This window comes from Heterocephalus glaber, unplaced genomic scaffold (genome assembly GCF_053883595.1).
Source record: "Heterocephalus glaber isolate CG9 unplaced genomic scaffold, H.glaber_assembly_v1.0 deba00001778, whole genome shotgun sequence".
Taxonomy (NCBI): domain Eukaryota; kingdom Metazoa; phylum Chordata; class Mammalia; order Rodentia; family Bathyergidae; genus Heterocephalus; species Heterocephalus glaber.
The window spans coordinates 3,913,363-3,939,976 of record NW_028258465.1 but is presented as its reverse complement, the minus strand read 5'-3'; the positions used below and the strand labels follow the sequence as shown (position 1 = coordinate 3,939,976).

General features: G+C 41.9%; 1 protein-coding gene across 5 annotated transcripts in view; it reads right to left on the bottom strand.

The window, feature by feature from the left end:
* Positions 1-26,614, bottom strand: part of Slc39a10 (solute carrier family 39 member 10) — a 117,726-nt gene that overhangs the window by 49,854 nt on the left and 41,258 nt on the right. Inside the window, exon 1 of one of the 5 annotated variants that reach the window (XM_004868949.4) lies at positions 18,182-20,257. The exons of 1 other annotated variant lie outside the window; for it this stretch is intronic. Coding sequence is in view for 1 of the 4 variants with exons in the window: in XM_004868948.4 (XP_004869005.2) it covers positions 12,145-12,160 (16 nt within the window). In the remaining 3 variants the exon portion in view is untranslated. 3 more of the 5 variants (XM_004868953.3, XM_004868952.4, XM_004868948.4) reach the window with 3 other exon arrangements.

Genomic DNA, 26,614 nt, shown 5'->3' with positions numbered 1-26,614 from the left:
ACACCCACCGTTTCAGTTTGTATGTTAATAAGAGGTGAGACATGGCTTTGGGAGTGTTTCTACAACATCAGGGAGCTGCTCAACAGCCTGCAGGGTATTTAAGTCATAAATTAGATATTAGATTCAGAGTAATTCATTAAAAGGATAAGCCCTAAACAATACAGTTAGAACACTTTCATTCTCTTTCAAGAGGCAAAAAGCAGCCATTTGGGTTCTTTGATTATTGGTTTGATTTTCTGCTTGGCAATGCAGTTGGAGTCAGTCATGGCTTTTTGTCTCTGGAGACATGTTTTGCTAAGGATCGCAGATGCACTCTGGAAAAGCTCCTGATCTTAATTGTCCTTCTACACCTGAGATGGTTAAGATTTAGTTTTGTGCCATACTTGAAAAAGGCACTCTTCTGTCCCTTCTCCACTGCCCTGCTCCTGAGAAATAACGCAGTTTGACTTAAGGCACTTCCCTCTTCTGTGGCTGCTGGATTTCAGGACAAAGCTTCCAGACTGGTGAGTTTCCCCTCCCTGGAATCCTTCCAGAGTAAAGCTGACCTTCATTTATCTCTGGGCCATATAGAAAACTGGTCTAGGTTTAATCCTGAAACTCTCAAAAAAATAAATGTAAAAGTTTTAGTTCAGACTTATCTGTCTTTCAGCCCTCAGGCAAAATTAGAGAATGTTAAGAACAGCTAACCTGGCTCTGGCCACTTCTGTGCACCTCTAGTCAGCAGCCACTGGTACTGGATGAGATAAAGTCTAAGGGGCACCTTAGATTGGGCACAGAATAAGAGGGATAAACAGGGATACCTTCTTTCCTTTTGTTTCTTTTCAAAATGGGAAACACTGTCATAGGCAGACATCTGGAGCACAGCAGGTTGGAACCTTGGCAGGCCTTCCTCTCTCACTGCTTGGAATTCATACTTAGCTCCAAAGAGGGTCACCTAGTCTCTTCTACATGCAAACCTGGCCAGAGCGGACCCCACTGGAGATAGTTAAAATTACCTTTAACGGTCTGTCCCTTTAGAGGGAACAACTGTGGCTATTAAAGCAACCATGAGAAGCCTGGGTAGCTGGGTATTCCAGTCAGATAAACTGTCAGCTTAGGGCCCATCTTAAAACCATTTTTTCTCTTAAATTCTTTTATTGGTACATTTTAGGTATACAATACGTTTACATTTATCATTGGGTGCTTGTACCTGTACATGATGCATCTTGGTTCTTAAAACCATTTTTGCTTTCACAAGTGTAGATTTTTATTCCTTTTATTACAAGAGATCTCTGTTAATTGATCTACAAAGTTCTGACTAGTCTTTTTATAGTTATAAATCTAAAAATTATAAAAGTTATAATTCAACTTGGCCAAATACATGAGTGCACTCTGGTTTACAAACAAGTTGTCTCATGTGTGTGTCTGTCTGTTCACTTTGTTAAAACACATACAGCTGTTTTGTCTGAACATTTTTCTTTTGGCATTTTGGATTTTTTAAGATGTGTAATATCTCAGGAATCTTTCATTGATCAAAAATAATGTTAATTGTTATGATCTGGCTCTCATAGGTCATCTAAAAATTTGTTAAGATAATTAAAGACTCTTGGGCTTGGGAAAACACTGGACAGGACTCCCCTTGGGAAATAAAGGAGTGGCTGCTTGGAAAATAATTTATTCCTGCCTTTGTTCACAGAGGAGACCACAATAATTTCCATAGCCTTGTGGGAAATACATTGCTGAACATATTATTATGATAGGTATACACTGGTCATGGGCTAAATTTCCTATGGGAAAACAGGTTTTATTTAAAATGCTCTTGGTACAAAACAAAATTAAGGAACAAAGGGTTTCATGTAACTGATACGCAGTTATTTCATGATGTACTAAATATCATTCATGCCTTCCGGGTGTACAGGTCTAAGATATTGTTTATGGTAATGAGCTTTGACTCTGGTATCTGCCTCTTAGACTCCAGCTACTTGTGGTAAGAGGTACATGTCAAGCCAGCACGAGATAGCCAGTCAAAACAGTAGTTTTCTTAAAAACTTATGTGATGTGTGTTGTATGTGTCACCACACTTAGGGATGCTCAGTCGCCAAACAGTTGAAACAATGTCACATACTAAAATTAGAGGCTAGAAATTATGAACTCCTAAGGTATATTTATGGGCCAATATGTGTGTTCTCTTTAGATGGCATCCTACTAAAGGATAACAAATAACGAGTTTTCTTTATGTCATTTAATGTCTTGTGATCAGATGGAGGTTTTGACTAAAAGACTATTCTGTACTAAGATGGACATGTAAGTGTTACAAAGAAAATCTCATCATGATTGTCATGCTAAAATACTGAGTGTGGCTGTTGATCTTAAGTTTCTCTATAATATATAACTGTTGTCTGTTAACATTCTACAGGGATTCAACTACTAAAACAACCATGGTTGGTAAAATAACAGCCCTCTAACTGTGGTTTATACTTCAAAAGTGTTTGATGTAGCTCCCTGCTCCTACTGAAATACTTACGTCACTGATTTTCTCTTCTGGGTCTTCAACAACTAAAGTTTGGAGACCAAAACTAGAAAGGTAACTGGGGTATGAGGACAGCCAATAGTTTGGCCCTGGCCCCTCAAGGTCAACAAAGATCCAGGATACAAAGGAAACTTTCCTACAGGATTCTACATCCCTGGTAAATCACTCAACCTCCTGAGCAGGGAGATTGCTGGGCACCAGAGGACAAATATACCATGTGCCAAATCTCCCACGCTTTCACTGAAAGCAACATGGTTGAGCAGGACTGTGACCCATCCTGATGGCTGACACTGACAGAGGAGCTGAGAGGCTCTATGCATGGTTCCAAAGTAATGCCTGAGGAGACTTAACTGACCTTGATAGATAGCAAGAAGTTCATACTGATTGACACAGGTCTCACTTTAACTTGGTCTTAAACACCCAGCAGAAAAGAACCAAAAGAGGTATAATGCCATAGTAATAAAGCTAGAAATAAAAAGGGGCTCCAGTACTGACCTCTTCTGCCAGTTTCTAGCTACACTAGTAGCTGACCGTGGTTATGGATCATTAGGAAAAAACTCGTAGAATCTATAAGAGCCAGCAGGTTACAATCACTATTTCAATTTCTAAGTGTGACTTTCTCCCCTACCTGCCCTTCCATTCTAGTGTGCTCATGCTTAGATATACATGCTCTAATTTCTTAAAACTTTTGTTTATTCTTGCCTAGAGGCTGCCAAACTCCAAGGAGTCATACAAATGGAGCCAATAACAAATGTGCTAGGCTTCTTTTACCGGGATCCACCAGATCGACTTTGTAAACAGCTTGTAACTGCTAAACTATACCATACGACTTTTATGTTGGATTCTGAAATCCCCTGGACCTTCTCCTTATCCTCTTCGTAGGAGGATATTACTAGTTCCTCCCAGTGGAAACCCTTGTTGGCTATATTCATTGCAATCCTGCTGACCTTATAATTTGGCCCATGTATTAACTGTTTCTTTGGCTTTGTCTCCTTCAGACTCAAAGCTATACGTCTACCAAGATGACAATGCCTGGCACTGTCCAGGGCCTTTAGATAGACTCTGTAGAGTAACTAACTGCTGATCACAACTATGACCCTCTTCATCTGGAAGTAGCCAGACCTGTCCTCACCCTTTGCCCCCTCACGGCAGTTAGGGGTACTTCTTCAGAGGGGGAAATATTGCAGATAGGTAATTTAATTAGATATCTTGTAGGTAGTTAAACAGGGCCAGCCCAGGAGGAGCCAACATGGAGGACAGTCAAGGAGCCCACACACGGAGGACAATCAAGACACATTCACTGAGGGCCAGAATTGTAAAAGGAGGAAAAACTACAAACCCTTGTGCTTCCCCTGGGGATAAATAGCAGTGATTGATATTCTAAATAGGTATGAATCACCTGGATGGGGGGGGCAAGGTCTTACCCCAGCCTCTCCAGGAAATATCCTCGACCCCCACCCTTCCTGAAAATCCTTGTAGGCTTGCTGTGACTTGCTCCCCCATTTGACCCCCATTTAATCAATATCACCTGGGTGACTGTACTTGTAATCTTATTGGTTGGTCATGGTTTTGCCGCGCTTCATAAATTTCCATTGGGTCTTATAGTTTTGTCCCACTTTGTAACCACCTCACCATGTGGCTCTGCTGTATAAAACGTCTTTGAAATGTGGGGTGAGCAGGCAACCCACTTTCTGGTCCCCCTTCTGTCTCTCTTAGCTTTCTTTCGCTCAATAAATTTTTCCTACTCTTAAAAAGTAAAATAAAATAAAATAAAATACATCAATTTTACTTGTACAATACTGAGGTGAAAGGCCAACTCACTAGTACACAAGAGGGTGCACACTTGTTGGCTCCAGAGCAGGCCACCAGAGGGCGATGTTCTCAGCGTGGCTCCCTCCCTGTGTACATCAGTGTCACGAGGTTGCTTGGTGCGCATCCCCTCTGCAGATAGCGAGCACCCAGTCAGGTGCCAGTGGTGCGGGCAGGCACATCACATGCTCACAACATCAAGGGAAGGACTGAAGGAAACAGAAACTGGGGGTGCTATACTTGACATTCAAACTGTCATTGGTCACTGTTTCTAAAGTACATGGTACCTAATCTGTGTAAGGTATTTTATTGTGAAGACTGTAAACATCTTGATCTCCTAATCCTTTCATTCAAGACAACATCAGAGGAATGAATGCCAGGACCCAAGCACTATCCCAGGAGCAATCCTAAACCTGGGCTGGTTTTTATCAAGTAATCATTCCTAAACTGCAATTTCAGAATGACTACAACAGATGTGTGCCCAAAGGGACGCATGCTTGCAACCTCCACTATTTGGCAGGTGGACGTGAAGGGAACATGTCAGCTCACAAGCTCAAACACCAGCCTGTGTGACACAGTGAGACCCCACCTCAAATAGAATAAACGACTTCTGGGATTAAGTACACTTCTGTTAGCACAGGCTAACCAGCTATCGTAGAGACATTTCCCAACATGTAACAGTTTAAGAGATAAGCAAATTTTGCTCAGTGTGGTGGCATAAGCCTGTAACCCAGCTACTCAGGAGCTGAATCAGGAGGACAGCAGGTTCAAGCATGGCCTGGTCAACTTAGACCGTGTCTCAAAGTAAAAAATAAAAAGGGCTGAGATATACCTCGATACAAAGGTCCTCAGTCCCCAGCATCCCATCCCCCAAAGCAAGCTCTTTTTCCCTCAGAAACAGCCAAAGATGACTGCTTCAGGTTTCTAAGGGCAGCTCGGCTGCAGTCATTCTGAGCCATGAATCTTTACAGGGATGGATGTTGGTTCAGCCAATGGGAAAAGAGAAAGGAGGGAAGTTCAGGTTCAGAAATTTCCTCTTCAGCATCAAGGGAAGTGGAAGTGCATGTATCCTTCTCGTCATGTCCCCTGCCCAGTGCTCACCAGGGAGCCTCACTCAGGCACAAGGCTGGGAGATAAAGTCGCACCTACAATTTCTCTAACTTCCCAAGTTCATGGAACTGGAGATACCTTTTGTACCCTATAGCACAAAGGGCATCTTTAGTGTGGAGACAGATACAGGGGAAACCAGGCAGGCATGCTGGCACACACCTACAATTCCAGCATTCTGGAGGTTTAAGGAGGAAGTATGTCTCAAGTTCGAGGCCAGCCTGGCGTACACATAGTGCGTTCAAAGCCAGCCTGGACTACATAGCAAGACACTGTCTCAAAAAACCTTTCCTAAGACCATATCCCATCAACCTTGACAGAGTCAGTTTTGCCTTAGCCAAAATACTCCAGTATGTCACTTGTTTTGGAGCTTTCTGGGTTTTGTGAATTCAAAATGTTATTTTTATAATTGAGAATACTTTTTCAATTTGGCAAACATACACTGAGATCTCCCCCTCAAGACTTCTACAACATGCTGTAGACATCAATGTATAGTCTTACTGGACAAGAAATGGAAAAATGAATTCTAGTAAATAACTAGCAGTTGTCACCATAAATTACTTTCGTGCTTTGCTGTTAACTTCCAGAGTCTGATCACTGCTATAAGTTTCAGTGTGCTATACTGCATAGTGTCTTCATGAAGGTTAGGGTGAATTTACAATATGGCAATTTAACTACTATGCAGATTATACTATTTTTGAAGTGAAGTTTTGCTTTGGATACAACAACAAAAAAAGGAGAGCTCACTAACGTTCTCTTATATTTAACATGAAAATTAGGACTAAATAGTGCGGGTAGCGGTTATACTTTGGCAGGGGAGTGACTGGGAGGAATCGTGGGAGTACTCTGGTTTGTTGTTCATCTTCGATGTCTTCAACTGGGCGCTGCTTACCGGAGTGTGCCTCCCTGCAGGAAAAAGGCTGGGTTTTACACTTAACGTCTGGCTACTTTTCTTAGGTGTGTTACAGTTCAAACAGAACTAAATTGTTAATCCCTACAGGAGAATGCATTTATCAACATTCAGCTAGTGATCAGTACAGGGATGGCAAACCTGGTAGAGCTTTCGATGACAACAAACAGCCTGCTGTGGCACGTGTGCCACAGGTTTGCCACCACGGCTCTAGACATATACTTAATACTCAAAGATGAATTTATTTTTAACTTTTTATATTGAAATAAAAGATTCAACTGTCAAAGTGTTTCAGAGTTTCCTGCCCCCTTTAGCTAACTTTCCCAATGTTATGGTTTTACACATAACCATAGTACATTTTCAAAATCAAGAAGCTGACACAGATACGATTAGAGATCTTACTGGACAGCAACAGTTATAGTCTTAAAAATAATAGGATTAATGGTAACCAAAAGTACACGGGTATGCTTAAGAGAAAGGTTAACTAGAAATTAGGGCACTCATTTCAACAGCACATATATTAATACAGAGAAGATTGACTGGACTCCACAGAGGCAAAGCATGCAAATTCATGAAGTGTCCCATATTTTAAGTGTTGTCTCTATTTACAAAAAAAATGAGGTAATTCTTAAGTTCATAAACTTGATTTAGTCATTCTATGATGTATGCATATTTCAAACACAATGCTGCATACACTGAAGGTACACAATTTTTATCAATTAACAAAGACGGAATTAGAGTTGATATTCTCCACGGGCTTTCTGTTAACAGTTTCTAATGTATAAAATGTGAAGTTATAATCTTTAAATTTTAAATAGCTAGGTGTGGTGATGCACACCTGTAATCCTAGCACTCAGGAGGCTAAGGCAGAAAAACTGCCATGAGTTCGAGGCCAGCCTGGGCTACACGGTTGAGTTCAAGGCAGCCTGAACTACACAGCAAAACCCTACTTCAAAAAAACCAAAATAGAAAAAATAAATTTTAAATGAATAAAATTAAATACTTTATATCATTGCTAATATAATAAATTCTCCCATATTCTGTCCCAAGAAAGGTAATTAATTTTACACAAATGAATATAGTAGAAAGATGAAAACAGCCTTAAGAATATTTGGCTAGGGCTGGGGATTTAGCTCAATGGTTCTGCCTGCCTCACAAGCACAAGGTCCCGAGTTCAATTCCTGGTAGAAAAAAAAAAAAAAAGAATATTTGGCTAAGTAGTCTTACTTCATATAGAAGGAACCTGAGACCCATGGGCTACACACTTCATACCTGGGAGATGTCAGGACTGCGGCTCTCCCCGACCGCTCAAGTCCAGGAGTCCTCCATGTCCACTAAAGTATGTGCAAATGTTCAAACTAGAACAGTGTCAGACCACACCATAGCAACTCCCCTAACATACTACAAACACTTTTCTTAAAAGGAAAGGAAAACGGCTCTTATTATCTAACCCATAAAAAAGTGATTGTATCACGTGCTTGCTTACCACAATGACGGCTGGACAAAATAAGAAAAATAACCAGTAATACTAGACTATTCCGATCTCCTTTACTGTAAAGGCCAATCAACTTAGTATATACCTTGTGTGTAATCCATTCAACTCATTTCATTTCAAAAAAATAAAATGTTTTTACTCTAGAAAAATGAGAAAAAAAGACCAAATGTAAGTATTTGTATCTCAGTTCTCTCTGACATACATATACAATATGCTAACAATCATTTAAAAATACTATGAATTGCTTAGTATGATCTTAAGACCGGTCGTTTCAATGGTCCCAACTAGTATTCTGAAGGTCAATGAGGTAAAAATTCAAAGAAAAATCACTAGTGTGACAATTTATTTAATAAATGTACATACAGTTTCCTGGTTCTATAAAGAACTTCATTTTTAAAGGTTTCATTACAAGACTTCTTTAAATAAAATAGGTTACAGGTGTATCTTCAATTGCACAAACACGGCTGGTATTTCCATCAGTAAAGGGCTTCATTGATCTTTATCCTCACAGGAACATAAGTACATAACAATTTAGTTTCCTTGTGTGATTCAGTACCAGAAGGGCAGACTAAGCATAAAGAAGCAATGAGAGCATGTGCATGATTAAATACAGTATTAGTCAAGGAGCCAAAGATCTGTTAGGGACTGCACTGTAGCTTATTAACTATGAGTCCTTGGGCAAGTCGCAGTCTCTTTAACTCTCAGTACCACCTACAAAATGGGCTATTATATTTTACAGTAACTAAGTGAACCAAATAGAAAAATGTACATATTTTTAATGTGGTAAAAGGTTTACATGATTTTTCTGATTTTTTGTAATATTTAAATGCTATTTAAAGTAAATTATTAATCATAATTTGACTTGGATTTCATCCTCATTTCTGATGTAGCCATGCAATGTGTTGTTTTTTTTTTTTGGCACTGGGGATCAAACTTGAGACCTTGCGCTTTTGAGGCAGGTGCCGGAACCACTGAGCTAAATCCCTGGCCCATGTGTTATTTTTATATAATACTGTACACTAGATCAGAAACTTTTTTAGCTCATCCCAGCACTGCCACTACATCTACAAGTTGAACTAGTGTATATGAAACTGCTTTGAGAAGCAAGTCTATCACCTTACAGTCTGATTATTAGATGTGGCATTATATTTCACTTAAATTACAAAAAGCACAGAACTGGGGGAAGAAGTCCCTCTACAGTACTTCTCTGAAAGAACTCTACTAAAATACCCAACGAACACACGGGCATCGATTAGCACAGCTAAGACCAGCTCCAGGTTCACCAACAACATACAAGTCTTTAAGGGACACAAGTTGGGCAGTAATGAATTCTCAGCAAGAAACACAAAACGCTCTTACAGCTTCCCGGTGAGCTTTTCAGTGCCCGCTAGAGCAGCTATCTAATTCGCTAACTCATGTTCAGCTTAGAATGCCAGAGAAGCCCAATAAATAAATAAACAAGGAAGCACGGTTCCGGCAGTCTCATCTTTCTCACTGAAGTTCACTCCAATGAAAACAGTAGATGCTTGCTAGCTGAGCTTGCATATAATTCAATGCTTGTCCCATGTCACTAACTTAAAAAAACATAGACTATAAATATTCCGGTTTAAGTTACCAAACCAATAAACAACACATCAAATTCATCTTTACTGGATTCGAAACATTTATGTACAGAGCCACATTTCTCACTAAATGTCTGAACAACTACTCACGTTTCTGCTTTTTCCACCTATAGGGAATCTGGAACCATACTGTACAGAATTTTACTGTACCTATAATTTTACTGCATCTGCTCTGCTATTTATGAATACAAAAAACAATCTGACATTAATGAAGACACTGGCTGGGATGCCTTTACCAGACAATAAATACTGAAATGCCTTTTGAAGCTACTAAAATGTTTATACTTTAGTTAACCCAGTAACAGGTCTCAGCCTCTCTCTGTTCCAGGTTTGTAGAGGACTGCAGGAACACATGGTGCAGAGTTGTCTTTGTTAGAACCGCCACTGCACTGCCTCATCCTTATCACTGTACCCACCTTCACTCGTCCCTCTGTGTCTGTCTTTCGTAGGCTTGTGTCACTGTCACAATTCTCTTGATTTTGCAGAAACCTGACATTCATAAAAACTGCCAGTTAAAGTGACCCTTCTGAGGTTAGGAGGTTCAGGGCAATGATCACAGAATCTCCAGGGCAATTTTATTTTTATGCAACACTGCCATTTTTTTAAGGCTACTGCTTCCCCACAGGGAAGCTTTCTGCCAATTAATTATAGCTGTCCTTACAATTATTTTGAGCCACTAGGGGCCTTGTAATCGCTCAACAAAGTGAGAGATAGATCCAGTCCGGCCATTTAGCACTAAAACGCAATCCAAATGTCCAAGCTACTTCACTTTAACAAGCAAACTAACCAATTTTAATTACCAATCCAGAAACAATTTTATTACCAAATTTAACAATTTCTAATATATAAGAAAACTGAATTCCTGAACACAGCATCTTAACTATATTCCCTTCTTACGGAACTGCATTACAAAACAGAGCTGACATAAGGTTCTGGAACATATACAGACACAAAGAAGAGCTAAAAGGAAAAAGACAAGAAAATCATTAATGCTTACTATAATGAATCAGTCGCAAGTAACATCTACAGCCTAAAAAGATACTATTTAAGAATGTTCTAAACAAAGTTATAATGGAATGCTGAGGAACTGCCGAAAGGAAATGGGAGGCCTGCAGAGAAGCGGGAAGGGCGCTAGGGCTGGAGCCGTGGTCACGAACAGCAGAAGAAACGAGCGATTGAGTAAAGGAACTAGGGTAGTTCCTGAAGAAAATGAAAGACGACTGGTTTTTGCTTTTCCCTGAAAAACTTCATAGAACTATTGGATTCTTTAAACTATACTCACATGAAAAGTCTGATTGAAAAACAAAACCTAGCAATTATAATTTTTAAAATGTTTACTTAACCAATAAAAATCACACCATGTGTGGAAGAAAACCACTTACAGTTCGGGATTCTCACATACACTTGTTTGTAGTTTTAGTCATAATATGCAAACATTTTAATCCCAATTTATGTGACTGCTTTTGGTTACTTCCTTGTAACTAATCACAAGATGTGGGGAAAGACCATAACAATTGTAGCTTTTCAGGTCTGGCTACACATTTTATCCAGATTGTTTTCTGGAAGGCAAGCGTGGCTGTGCTACCTACCAGCAATATGGCCAGAGCACTCGTGCTACCTTTCTAGTCTGTATTTTAAAACTTATCCCCGATGTTGCAGTGTTTCTATCAATATGAGTTTCACAGACACAACTTGGTCATAGTGTCTGCATCTTTCAGTGCTATTGGCTGCCTGTGCAGTGTGATTACAATGTTTTCCCTGTCAATATACATGTTTTCACATTCGTGCAGTGCAACATATGTTTTGCATTTTCTCTGGATTTCTACATTTAAGCTTTTCTCCCCTTAATAGCTTTTTGAAATGAAAGTTAAAATACCATGATCCTAAAAGAACTAAGATCTCTAACATTCATTTCCTTTTTTTAAAAAAAGAAAAACTCACATTGGACTAACCTAACAACCAACATTTTTACAATCATTACTTAACCAGAAAACTTTGTGTTTTAGTCTCAAAAATACTTTGAAGTACTTGTTTATAGGCAAGAATTCACAGGAAAAGCTTTAGCAGCTATTTTATAAATCATACAAAATTATATCTACAGTGAATTTACAGAGCATTTTTTCTTAATCTTTTAGTGACTGGACTTTTAGCATCTTTCTGATTTCCTTCTTAAATTTTTAAAAATTGGCATGATTACTTTCTTGAAAATAAACTTTGAATTCACACCATTTATATTATTTGAATTATATATAGATACATAGAAAACTAGAGACATCTTATTTAAAACTAAAATCTTAAAAGTGAAGAAAAATGTATATTCTAAACATTAAAGTTATAAAGTGATATTCTACTGTTAAAAAGTTCATGAGAGGGCCGGGGATTTAGCTCAGTGGTTTCGCCACCTGCTGCGCAAGCGCAAGGACCCAAGTTCGATCCCCGGTACCAAAAAAAAAAGTTCATGAGAACAGAAAATATAATCTCCCTTTATAATACAAATATAAGGTGTGATCAAAGTAAATGGTGAATGTTTAAATTGTTTAAATGTTACACTAAAGGACATATTGCCATTAATCCCCCTCAAAATATTCTTTCTCACTGCAAACACCCTTAGCATTTTTGCCACATTCTGAAGCAGTTCTGGTGCTATCCAAAAGAAAGGAAGGCTCAGTCAGCGAAGCATCAGTGTCCTTACCAGCTTCTCCATGCATGTGGGACCGTGCAACTTCTGGCTCTTCCTCAAGTCAAAATGATCACGAAAGGTAAACATCCTGAACTGGCTCATGACACCCGGACAGCCAGGACAGCACAACTACAGACACGAAAGAAGACTTCCAAAGCTGTTTGCGAAAGTGACAAGGACAAAGAGATATGTGTTCGAAGCAAAAAGGAGTGCTCTGAAGTGGATTAATGTCATCGTGTCTCTTGGTATTTAAGTTAAAATTAAACTTAGCTTAATAGTTTTGAGTGCTCACTGTATTTTTTATCACACCTCATATACTATATCACATGTACTGCAATACATAATTGTTACATGCAACTTTATACATAATGCTGTTGTGACTAGTACCTGATATTACATTAGACATTTTGCTGCTTCCATTTCATCATGTAACACATTGCATATTACTCAATTTATACCGACAAGCTATATAAACCAATCTTCCATCATCTCCTTCATCAAGGGTGTTCCTTTATAACATAGTGCAAAGTGTACTTCTTCACATGTCAGCAAAGTAACATGATTTCCACTTCAGTAGGGTGTACCAAGAGGTAACAGACTAAATATGTATTCCCTGGCCTGGAGGCACGCAGTTATGCATTATGAAGGAAGTGAGAGAAGAAAAAGACGGAAGGGAAAGCGGACAGAGGCAGGGAGAAGGCATAAAAATAAATGTACATGTACTAAATACCCACAATGAATACAAACATATATATTGCAAATACAAACTAAAATAGTAATATTAACAATAATAATGAACATGGAAGCCAGGCATGGTGGTGCACACCTGTTAATCCAGCACTTGGGAAACTGAGGCAGGAGGATCACCATGAGTTTGAGGCCAGCCTGGGCCACATAGTGATTTCAAGGCCAGCCTGAACTACACAGCCAGAGCATGACTCAAAAAAGTAAACAACAACAAAAATAATAAAAATGAGGAAAGGGAATCCTAGAGATGAAGGGAGGCGGGTGGATGGGGATGGAAAAAGGAATAAAAAAGAATCAAGGTATGTTATATACCTACTCCCTAAGATGAATGTAAACTTCATGTATTGCAAACATGTAAGTAAAATAAATTAAATAAAAATAAATGATATATTTCCTGTTCTGAAGAATATACAAGGAAGACACAACCAGCTTTTCCATTAGAGAAGAGAAAACTTGAGCCAGGCTATATGAGAAGTAGCAGAAACAGACCAGCAGAGTGACATGGTAACCCAAGATCTAAGACCAAAGACCTAAGACCCAAGGCCCAAGGCTACACATTCCAACTCCAAGCACAATAATGCTGCTATTTCTCCAGCAGGGGGAAAATGGAAAGGGGGAAGAGGAGGAAAGTTTCGCTAGTAAGATCAGTAACACCTGAGAACTCACATATATAACTCTCTGAACTGCTCTGCTACTCAAGAATTTCATTCATACAGGTTCTAGAGCAGTGATGGAGAACCTTTTAGAGCTTTCAAGGATATAAATGGCGCGCTACAGCACAGTGCACAATCACTGTTCTAGAAGGTAACTGAAAGTAACATGTGGAATAATGGTGGGAGATTAAGAGGTAGACCCAAGTGTTGGCAGAAATGAGAGAGTTTGTGGGCCTATGGGCTCTACCACAACTCACTCACCCCTGACAGTGTAGCACAGCAGCAGCTATGGGCAATGCCTAAACCAATGAGGATGCTACTGCCCAGTAATACTTAATTCACAGAGAGTTCATGTCTCAGAGGCCACAGTTTGCTGACCCATAACTTAAATCTTGCTACATCAATAACAGAAGGTTATTTCGTACAACATTCTCTTTCACTTTTCTCATCCCTAAAACCTTTTCTAACTGGGATGGGTCATCTCCAAAAGGAGGGTGCATGTCAAGGATGAAATTATGCCTGTCAGAAATAGTAACACGAGCACTGGTATCATCTGATCCTTCTCTTTCAGCAGCAAAACATCTTAAAAATGAGTAACCATGAAGTATTTATAGAATTATAAAATCATCATTTACTTTTAGACTATAAAGATAACTACTACTTGAACTAGACTTTATACTTATACACGCACAAACCTATAACCACCACTAGCATCTTACTCTAATATCTTTTAACAATAAAAATCTATTAAGGGCTGGGGATTTAGCTCAGTGGTTCCGGCACCTGCCTCGCAGGCGGAAGGACCTGAGTTTGATCCCCAGTACCGATCCCCCCTCCAAAATCTATTAAATATCCAACTTTGTTTGTTTTTTTTGGGGGGGGGTACCTGGGATTGAACTCAGAACCTTGGGCTTGCAAAGCACGCAGCGGCACCACTGAGCTAAATTCCTGGGCCAACTTTGTATCTTGACAGTCTAAAAGCCTAATGTTCTGATACAACAGAAAAATACCATTGCAAACTGTTATTCATGTGAAATGACAATTACTGTGTTGTTTTAACATTTCTGGATATCATGTGTGATTTCCTAAGGAGCTGGAATTAATTTCAATATTGCTAATGTAAATTGCTTCATTACCTACTGAATACATTTTAAAGTATCCCAAGTAAATTTTTATTATTTGAGAATATATTTAATTATTTCAGAAAAACTAAAAGTCGTTGGGGGGGGTCCACCCACAGAATTTACGGATAGAGAATAATAAGGAAAATAAGATTGGAATACTAATAACTTGTATAACCCGAAGCCTTAGCATTTATATAACCACAGGAAATTCTGTGGTTATGAAAAGAAGCTTGAAACTTCGTTTTTTCAAAAAATCATTTAAGTCATAGTTCAAAATAAATTTAAAAGCTTGCTATGTAAATTTGACATTCTCTTGGGCCGGGGATTTAGCTCAGTGGTTTCGCCACCTGCTGTGCAAGCGCAAGGACCTGAGTTCGATCCCCAGTACCAAAAAAAAAATAAAATAAATTTGACATTTTCTAACTTTATTATTAATACAGCTGAAACAATAGTTACATGGAACTAAATTAAGTCAATAGTAGATTTTCATAATGTCCTAATCAAGACAAGAAGTAGCCCAGATTAAATGAAGTTATTATTCATCGAAAAAACATAAAAAATGGGGCTGGAGATTTAGCTCAGTGGTTTTGCCGCTTGCTACGCAAGCGCAAGGACCCAAGTTCAATCCCCAGTACCAAAAAAACCCAAACAAACAAAAACCATAAAAAATATACCTTTAAAGTATTTTTGAAAAAAACCCACATATTTTTTGCAAAGCAACTTTGTAATATTAACAGCTGTCTCCACTCCTATTTTTTTATTTGGAAAACAGATGGCAAAAAGTAATCAAAATTAATCAACACAGAAGGACCATGTCCATTTAATTCAACACGCTAGCCAGCTGGCAGAACCCCTTTAAAATGGTGCACTGCACCTATTGGGAGCAGGTGTAGGTAAAGAGATCTCAAGAAACCTCAAGGGCAGCCAAACACTAGGGGGCAGCAGCAAACTGTTGAGGATGACACGCGGCAGTCTACGGGCAAGCTTTTAGCTTTTGTGTAGCTAGACATAAAACATAAGCATACATACAGTGTTGCACTGGGATGGAACCCTGGGCCTCATGAATGCTAGACCTCTGCCACTGAACTATACCCACAGCCTCCCTATGTTGTAATTTTCATGAGAATGATACTGTAACGAAAGATGGCTTAAGATTAAATCTGTTATTAAAAAATTTAGCTTTGTTTTGATTATTTCTCTTCCATTTCCTAAAGTTTACTTTTATGTCCAATTTAGGAATATCAGTTTTCATCCTTAAGATGGGCACTACATAAGTAAGGGCTGACATATTTATCCAAAGTGTTTTCTTACTGCTAAACTTAAGGGTTTTTTCCAATTAACATTTTAAAACTTGATTAAAGAGCTACAGAAACAAGCTTTGAAAATTCCTTTCATGTATCATGAGCACTACGTGACAAAAAGCTGTGGAGCACACTGTGGAGCACATCTGCCATCAAGGAAGCAGGTTTGGCAGGGGGAGAAAGGGAGGTAATTATAGAACAGAAAATGCAAGAAAGGCAGAAAAAAAAGTGTGGTTATTACATATGAAGTAACAAAATAAAATAGGATAACTGTTTCCTCCCCAAGAGGCCCACCTGGAGAAACAATCAAATCTTATTCTGGGGGTAACAAAATTATGAGAGAAGAAATAGTACTCAACAACCAATAAAAGGATGCAATGTATATAGAAAAGTACAATGATTAAATACTGCACTTGCAGTCCTTTGGCTTCTTATCTCACTCAATGGTCACAGTAAACTCAGAAGATGGGTTTTATAGTGCTTCAAGTTCACAGATAAAAGACTGAAATAAAGCAACTTGATTACAGTAACCAAAGAGTTAACAGGAGGATCCGGGGTTTGAACCTCTAATGCCACTCCAAACCCATACATTCTTTCGAATACTGGCCAATACTGGAAATGGAAGAGGGGGTGGACAAAACAAAATAATATGGACAAGTACATTTTCTTGCAAACAAATGGGGGGGCGCTCTGAGGCAGGAGTATCTGCAGTTTGAAGCCAAGCCCGTACAGCTTAGCAAAATACAAAGCTCTGAAGATATAGCTCAACACTTCCTGGGTTCAATCCCCAGTATCGTGCACATTTTTAGAAAAAGCAAGTGATCATTCCAGCTGCTGAATAGCTATTCTTGCTATACCTATATCCTATTTTTTCCATAAGTCATTTTTTAAAAAGGGACACATCACCCAGAATAGTGCCTGCATTCTAAACCTGAGGCCTCCTCAAAGTACTTCAAATCAGGTGTCCAAAAGATACAGTAAAAGAACGGGGCTGGCTTTTGCCAGTGGTACAGAAATCTGTAACATAACTCATGACAAGCTAAACACCCCAAAATGAAAATCCAACACTCCAAAGTCCCAACTGTTTGGGCCACCAACGAGTCGAGGGAATCCACATTGTGACCTCCTGTCTGACAGGCTCCATTCTCCCAAGAGAATGCAAGTAGCACTGAAGTCTTGGTGGGGATCTGTTGACAGAACTCAGGTTGGTGAATTTGGATAAATGAAAAACAAGCGTAATGTAATTAGTCACCCAACTTTAGTCATTCCTTCAGTATTCCCGAATGCAGGCAAAAAGTGCAGTAAGATGGACTACCTGAAAGAAATCCCTGGAATTCTTTCAAGATCGTTTGCAGTCCTGACTAGTCTGCAATTAGTCATCCCAGCCACTACTGTTGGAACGCAACGCTTTACCAAAGCAGGGGTAGTTTCACCATAGGTTGTTGTTGTAATCCTCCATGTCTGACCGTACTGCAAACCGTCTGCACATCACAGAACCAAAAGGTTAAAAACGCCTGCCAGCATACTCTTGCTTCGTTTTCTGCATAGCGTTTATCACTGATGCCTATACCTGTTTCTGTCCCTGGCGAAATGCGCAGGGCGGATAGGATGCGGGTTATCTGGCCTGGCTCCACGGTCTAGGAGAAAACGGCTCGCAGCAAGGTGCTCGCACCCGCAGGTACGGAGCGGCCCGAGTCTGGAGGCGAGGTTTCTGCCGCGTTAGTAAGACCTGAACCCCGGTCCCCAGTGTACGACTTGCGGCGGCACCGCACACAGCTCACAGCCCAGACCGCGAGACAGGGCCGCACGCCGCCGCTGCAGGGCGGCCAAGAACGGACCGCGGGAGGCCCTCGTCCCGGGTCCCGGCCCCGCCACGCGCCCCCGCCACACGCCTCCGCCACGCGCCGCGGTCCCACGTGAGCCGCCGGCCCGGGCCGACCTAACGTCACGGTCGCGCGCGCCCGGCCCGCCGGACCCCGGGAACGGAGCCCGCGACCGGCGAACGCAGGAGCCGGCCCAGAGAGCGGGCGGCCGGCGGGGCTCGCGGGCTCGGCGCAGAGGCGCGGGGTGAGAGGCGAGGGCCGAGCCGCCCCGCCGCAGCCCCGCGCCGCCCCGCGGGACCCACCCGGCCGCCCGCCGCCGCGTCCCGGGCCTCACAGGCTCCGCGGCGCACGGGGCCGGTTCTGGGGGAGGGAATGTAAACAAATCGGGGTTTTATAGTTACCTCACACTCGAGTGCCGTGTGCATCTCCTCTCCGCTCGGTACCAAACCCGGCTGCACCAAGTCGTGGATTCACCAACGTCCGCTGCGTCAACTGCGTCGCGCAGGCCCGGGCGTCCCTCGCCGCGCTACGCTAGCGGCGTACTGGGCGGGCGGAGCGGTCTGCGCAGGCGCAGCCGGTCCGCCTATGGGCGCTACGCGACGGGCGTACGCGCCCCGCGCTCCGGAAGCGGCGCCCCTCGCGGACGCCGCTCGGAGGGTCGGAGCGGTAGGAGGCTTGGAGCGGTAGGAAGCTCGGGTCTACGCAAATTGCGGAGCTCCGCGGCTCGGCGCTAGTTTTGTTCCGAGAAAGGGCGCCGCGGGGGATGGCGGCGGCGCATGCGCGGAGGCGCGGGGACCGCGGCGAGTCCGGCCCTCCGCAGAGGCGGGGCGGCGTTAACCGAAGGCCGGGGCACCGGGCGCAGAGCTGGGGCGCGGACGCGGGCGGGAGTCAGTTCCACACCCGCTCTTCGAGGCTGCCTGGTTTTGCCGGCCTGCGTGGCCTGCTTCTCACAGATTCCTAACTTACACACCTTTTCTTTCTTTCTTTCTGGTCGTCTTTTGGTTTGGGGAAGCCAATTCAGGGACCTTGCCTGTGCTGGCAAAGGGAGAAATACTGGGGTGCTCAGGAAAAAGCTCAAGTCCGAGGCCTACTTTCAAGACAGCATTGCCACTAACTGTGAGCCACTGCCCATGGGCCTCAGATTCACAGACAAGATGGGAGGATTATTCTAAATCACTCTGCTACATCCTTTGGGTCCAAGCATAAAAAGCATCCAAGTTACCCTGATATTTTAACGTTCCTAATGATTTGATTGTACACATTATCTCTACCCTTAAAATATGCATAATATTTGTTCCAAATAAGACACAGCACTTGCATTGCTTTTGTCTAGGGAACCTACATTGCCTTTTGGTGTTGTACTTACAGGGTTAAGGTTCAGCTGCCACATGCAGGTACAGTCGAACCCTAGCTCAAATCCTGAAACAGTTTCCATGCAGACTGGTGAACAGGTGCAGCTTTGCTAGACCCCCACACGGCCCCCGGCCCAGTGTTTCTTCTCCAGGAGGAACTCAGAGGCTACTTACTACCATACCTGGCTACGAAGGAGGCTTAGGGCTCAGATGTTATCAGGGACTTGTGTTCTAATTGGTTGGTACCTATTCTTTACTAATTATTATATATTTTAAATTGTTTTGATACATTCTCGCTGTGTAGTTTAAACTGGCCTTGAACTCGTGGTGATCCTTCTGCTTCAGCCTCCCAAGTGCTAGGATTATAGGTGTGTGCCACCACACCTGCCCTATATATTTTATTTGTGGGTTTTCTTGTTTTTTGGGGTTTTTTTTTTTGTATCAGGGATCAAACTGGGAACCTTGCATTTGCAAGGCAGGCGCCAGAACCACTGAGCTAAATCCCCGGCCCAGGCCTATATATTGTAAATATTAACCCTGCAAAAAATAACAACTTGGAGAAGGAAAAAAGAGGTCACTGGGAATTGGGAAGGAACTGACAGGAAAAGTTAGAAGCCACATAGAAATTGGAAAAACAGACCACAGCACAGAAAAGAATGAAACCATTGCACTCTCTCCCCAGCCTGCAGCTCACTGCCTGGAAGGGAACCAGGCTCCCCAGAAGCAAGGTAGGTGCCCAGGGCTGGGGGTCCAGTTGGGAAGGGCTGCAAAGCCCAGGGCCTTCCTGCACTGCAAACAGCAAAGGGTTTTGCCCCAAGGGAATGGCTCCCTCATAGCAGGCAACAGCCAGACAGGGATTCAAGTGTGGGCACCTGCCATATCACCAGAGAGTGCTTCATCACAGGGATTATTTAAATTTGAGAGTCAGCACAACTAAAAAACACTTCAGGGCCTTCAGTGTCATCCTCCTACAGTGACTGGGTAAGTGAAGGAGATGGCTGCTGACCGGAGTGGGCTGGAAAGAGATCCCCTGAGAAGTTTAAACTCAGGTGGCAGGGCTGGGGATTTAGCTCAGTGGTTCTAGCGCCTGCCTCACAAGCACAAGGTCTTGGAGTTCGATCCCCAATACGAAAAAAAAATACAAAACATAAACTCAGGTGGGAAAGGACACAGGTCCCGCCCCTGTGGTTTGACCAAAGAAATTATGGAAATTAATACCCTCCTGAATAATCAGTATGCACAGAAGAAATTAGTCCCTAAAATCAAATGATAATGCTAATACAGCAAATCAGAACATACAGGACCTACAGAACCTACAGAAAAGCAGTCCTGAGAAAGAAATTTATAACTGTGAGTGCACACATCAGAAAAACAGAGGATGTCCTAATAAAAATCCAACATTTATAACTGAGTGCACACATCAGAAAAAAAAGGATGTCCTAATAAAAATCCAACATTTTGATAAAAACCCTGAGGGAAGCACATATGGAAGGGCTTTATCTCAACCTGAGAAAAGCCATTTATGGCAAACTGATAGACAACATCATATTAAAGGGGGTGCAGGTGAAAGCGTTCCCCCTAAAATCACCACTATCCCCACTGCTGTTCAAAACGTTAGCTGGAGCAATCAGGCAAGAGAAAGAAAGAAAAAGGATATGTATAGGAAAGGAAGAAGTCAAATTATCAGCGTTTGGCGATGACATGATCCTCTGCATAAAAGACCCAAAAATTCCACCTAAAGATTCTGAGAATTAATAACCAAATTATGGTAGCCAAACACAAAGTCTGCACGCAAAAACAATACTCCTGCACACCAGTAAACTCACTGAGAAAGAAATGAGGGAAACAACACCTTTCAAAATAGCATCAAGAAAAATTAAATACTTAGGAGTTAAGCTAAGCAAAGAAGGGCACTATCACTATAATGAAAACTACAGGTCTCTGAAAAAGGAGATGCAAGAAAAAAAACAACATAAAATGAAAAGATGTCCCTTGTTTCTGGAATAGGTGGAACCAATATGGTCAAAATGGCCATAACCCCAACACTGTTACACAGATTAAACACAACCCCAATCACTAATAGCAGTCCTCATGGAACTGGCGAAAACAGCCCTAAAATTCATATGGAATCTGAAGAAACCTAGAATAGCAAAAGCAATTCTGGGTAACGAGCAAAGAAGAACAAATCACAACCCCAGACTTCAATTTATATTACAAAGCTACCATGATAAAAACAGCATAGTGTTAGCAAAAACAACAGGCATGTGGATCCATGCATCAGAATAGAGGATGCAGAGACAACTCCAGGCACATTCAGCTACCTGATCTTTGACAAAAGGGCCAAAAACTTACACTGGAGGAAAAATAGTCTCTTTAACAAACGGTGCTGGGAAAACAGGCTATCTACGTGCAGAAGACTGAATCTAGGTCATATCTCTCACCATATTCCAAATTGGAATCCCAATGAATCAAAGATTTAAATATTAAAACAGAAACAATCTGCTAAAAGATAAAACAGGTTAAAAACTCTTGAAGACTTAGGCATAGGCAAGGACCCCAGTTGCACAAGAAATAACACCAAGAATCAACAAGTGGGTGATAGCCAATTAAAATCTGCACACCAAAGGAAACAACCAATAGAATGAAGAGACAAACTACAGAATGGGAAAAGTTTTTTTTCTATTTCTTTGACAGAGGACTAATACCTAGAATATATAAGGAACTCAAAAATACTAGACCTCTCAAAATAAAAGATCCAATCAAACAATGGGTAACTGAAATGAACAAAAACTTCTCAGAAGAAGAAATACAAATGGACCAGCGAAAGCTGCATTCAATAAACAAGTTCAGACTGTTAAAAAAAAAAAAAAGAAAAATACAAATAGACAATAAATACATGAAAAAATGTTCAACATCTCTGGCCATTAGAGAAATTGTAAATTAAAACAACAGTGAGGGCCAGGCATGGTGGTGCATGCCTATAATCCCAACACTTTGGAGACTGAGGTGGAAGGGTTCAAGGTCAGCCTAGGCTACATAGTGAGTTCAAAGCCAGTCTGAATTATATAGCGAAACCCTGTCTCAAAAAAACAAAACAACAAAAGTGAGACTCCATCTTATTCCAGCAAGAATGGCCATCATAAAGAAACCAGATAATAGCAAGTGCTGGTGGGGTTATTTCTACATTGTTGGTGGGAATGTAAACTAATATAACCATTATGCAAATCACAATGGAGATTCACAAAAAAACTTCATTTGACCCAGCTACTCCCAAAGAATCTTCCCAAAAGAATTTAAAACATCATATTACAGGGACACATACATACCCATGTTTATAGCGGCACTGTTCATAATAGCTAAATCTTGGAAGTGACGTATATGTCCATCAACAGATGAATGGATAAAGAAAATGTGGTTCTGGGCATGCTTGTCCCTGCCAGCACTCAGGAGTTTGAGGCCAGCTTAGGCCACAGGGTGAATTCAAGACCAGCCTGAATTACATAGCAAGACCCTGCCTTGAAAAGACAAAAAACAAAAACCACCCAGAGAGAGAAAGAGAGAATGTGGTATTAATACACAACGGATAAATGGATTGCTCTGCCATAAGGAAGGACAAAGTCCAGTGATTGCAAAAGAAATCTTGTGTGTGTGGAAAGGGAACCACTGAGGGGGAAGAGAGATTTAAAAGGCATAAAGATGTTACCCATGTGTACTAACTCCCCATGAGGAATGTGATCATGTACCACAGACAGGTACTGGTAAACAAGAAAACAATACTGGAATATTTCCAAGGCAGAGCTAATTTCATGAGGTCTCACGAGATACTCTGCGGAGATGCTCCACTGCCATGGTCCCAGGACACTGGCAGCCCACCAAATCGCCAGCTCTATTTGTGCCTCTGCCTGCATCCTGGAAAACCCTGGGGCTCATTCCGGGCCCACACAATGCATGGGAAGAAATCTAAGACATTGCGGCTCTGTCGTAAAATGTGCATTAGTGCTAAGTCTCAGGGAAATGAGGTTTTTTTCAGCATAAAGTATTTGTCAAATTTATTTAAACACCAAAACCTTTCTTTTCTTTCTATTTTTTAACAAAAACAACCTGCTAGTCTGTCTGCTGACACAACTGTTACTAGAGCAGCAAAGATATGGATCTGTATATGGGTCATTTTTTTGTTGTTGTGTGGCCTTGGGCCACTTTTAAACTTTTGTGCAAATAAAATATTTCATATACATTTAAAAATAGAGGCCATGTCTCCTACTACTTTTATCAACTCACGCAAGTATCATATATGTTCACTTTTTTTTTTTTTTTTTTTTGAGACAGGGTCTCCCTCTGTAGCCCAGGCTGGCCTGGAACTTGTGGTGATTCTTCTGCCTCAGCCGCCCAAGTGCTGGGATTAGAGGTGTGCACCACCACACCTGGCTACATTCATGTTTATGCACACTGATTTGCACAAGGCTTGGAGCAAAATCACTAGATGGAATAAATGCTTAGACCACAAACTACTATGTCATTTTTCCTATTAAGGAAGAAAATCTAAGAAAACAAGTTGCAGGTTTACACAAAATCACATTAATGCATAGTGCAGTGAAATGAGCACTATAACAATGAGTTTATTTTATTTTTGCCAGTTTTACATCCATGAATTAGTTGGAGAAAGGAATTTCAGTATGTTGGAATCGTAGAACCTTCTTGAAGATGTAAGACCTTTCTCTCACTTGGCCACCTCATTTGATTCATAAAGAATCTCATCTGAGCCATAAGAAATGACTCCCGGGAGCTGGGAAAACGAGGGAGACCTGGGTTAGGTGTAAATGGTTTGTATTTCATCATTTTGTTTATTCATACCATTTAGTCACAGTATTCTTTATTTTATTTTATTTTATTTTTTTCTGAGACAGGGTCTTGCTAGGTAGTGTAGGCTGACCTTGAGCTCACTATGTAGCCTAGGCTGGTCTCGAATGCATGACAGTCCTCCTGCCTCAGCCTCACGATTGCTGGGATTACAGGCCTGTACTGCCATGCCTGGCTACAAAGTTCTTTCACATATCTAAAATTTTAAATGTGACCACTCTAACTTTGTGAGACATGATATAATAATTCCAATGGTGGGTGGGAATGTAGCTCAGGGGACCAGCACCTGCCTTGTAAGCATGAGGTCCTGAGTTTGATCCCTGGTATGAAAAATAAATAAATAAATAAAATTCCAATGGCCTTTCCTAGTGATCAGAAAAGAACCAGCTATGACAGAGGGGACAAGGGTCACATCTCATACCTCAATCTTTAGCCATGACAGAAGGACATCGTATCATAAATCTGGCTTCCTTCTAATCAAGGAGAAAATAAAATAGTCATCATGGAGGAGATACCTCTACTCCCACATTAATTGTGGCACTGTTCGCAATAGCCAAGAAATGTTAACAACCTAAGTGTCCATCAGCTGATGGATGACTAAAGAAAGTGTGGCACATATACACAATGGAGTACTATTCAGCCATAAAAAATAAAATCTTCTCACATGTGACAAGGATAGAAGTGGAGATCACTATGTCAGGAAAAATCAGTCAGGCACAGGAAGACAAGCACTGCACAATTTCCCTCTTATTTAGAATCAAAAACGGGACCTCGAAGAAGTCTGGAGTGGTGGTTACCAGGGTAACCAACAGATAAAAGCAAGAAACTACAGGGTGCTTTGCCCAGTATGGCGCTTATAGGTAACATTTATGTAACCAACATTTCAGAATACTACATGGCAGGATTCGAGTGTTTTCACCACAAAGAGTTGGTAAATAGGAAATAATACAACCAAATGGATACAAACACTATGTAATATGTACATGTATGGAACATATGCAGGACCCCATTCATGTATGCAACCTTTATGATTTTAGCTGTTAAAAAAATGCACAGCTGGATGTGGTGGCACATCCCTGTGATCCCAGCAATTTGGGAGGCAGAGGCAGGAGGATGACAAGGGCAAACCCATGGGCAATTTAGTGAGACCCGTCTCCAGATAAAAAGTAAAACCTTTTCGGAAGGGAGGCAGGCTGGGAATGTAGCTCAGTGGCTGCGCACTTGCCTGGCTTGCGCAAGACCCTGGCTCGAATCCCCAGCGCTGTACCCCGACATAAATGAGTGAAAGAAAAATAGACCGCGGGCCGGAGATTTAGCTCAGTGGTTTCGCCGCCTGCCGCGCAAGCTCAAGAACCTGAGTTCGATCCCCGGTACCAAAAATTAGAATAAATCTCTCAGCTCCAACAAGGCTACTTCTAGAAAGGCCACTCGGGAAGAGTACAGGAGGTGTAAATTCTGCTGTTACGGAGACAGCGTTACTCTGTGGAAGAGGTGTCAGACGCTGGGAAAGGCGGAAGTCCGGAATGTGGAAGCACAGCTCTCCCTAGCCCTCGCTTTTAGGAACTATGTATTTCAGGCGGGATTAAAACCCCAGCTTGGGACCCGAAGCCAGAGAAATGCAGCTATACATGTCCTGCCCGTTCTTGGAGGCTTGTTGGGGGACACCCAACCTGCCACGGCCGTCAAGGAGGGCCTGTGTGGCAGTCATTGTCAGAGTCTTTAAGCTCCCCATTCCTAACCCTGAGGTGATCGGGTCGGGGCAATAGCTCCGTGGGAGAGTGCCTGGGAACAGGCGCGGGGCCCTGGGTTTTCTCAGGGGCCTTGAGAGACCCTGGGCGTCCGTCCTGGAGGAGCACAGCTGCCCTCGCCCGCTTCCCACCTGGAGACAGCAGCGGGAGGAAGCTGGCCAGCCCCAGTGAGAGACTGGATGAGGCGCCTCCCGGGTGGAGTTACCCTGAGCTAGCAAGCTGATGCCATGAAGCACTTGCAGGCCATCTGCAAAGGCAAAAATGAAACAACACAAAACTGGAAGCAACTTCCACCCATAGGAGAGAAAGTTACTTCTTTATGATTGGCCTAGAATCATGGTGGCGAACCTATGGCACGCACGCTAGCGGGCTGTTTGTATCACTGAACGCTCTAAAAGGTTCGCCATCGCTGGCCTAGATGGTGCAGACACTAGACTAGCCAGATCCTGAGTTTCAAGCCAAGCAACGCAGACGTAAGCCCTTTAGTTAGCCTAAGGCCTCTGTCTACTGGAAAGGAACTAAACAGAGAGGCTTATTGAAAGCCTAATCCACTGTGCCAAGTTCTTTGGTCAATAAAACCGAGAGCTGGCTCCAGAAAAACAGGAAGACTCAACTCACTCAGAAGAAGAAACAAGAAAAAGAGCCAGACTAACAGGAAGCCCTCAGGTCATCTGCAGGAAGCCAGCAAGTCTTGTCCCCCAAACTACTCCAACTGTTTGCATCAGTCCCTGGAATTCTGTTTAGCCCTTCATCCCTAGGTCTTGGGACAGAGGGACTTTGGCCCTGACACATGCTACTGTCACTTGTTCTATATCTATACTGCTATGCAGTAGACTTTTCTCAGGTCTTTTCTGAAGAGGATGTTCTAAGAGGGGAG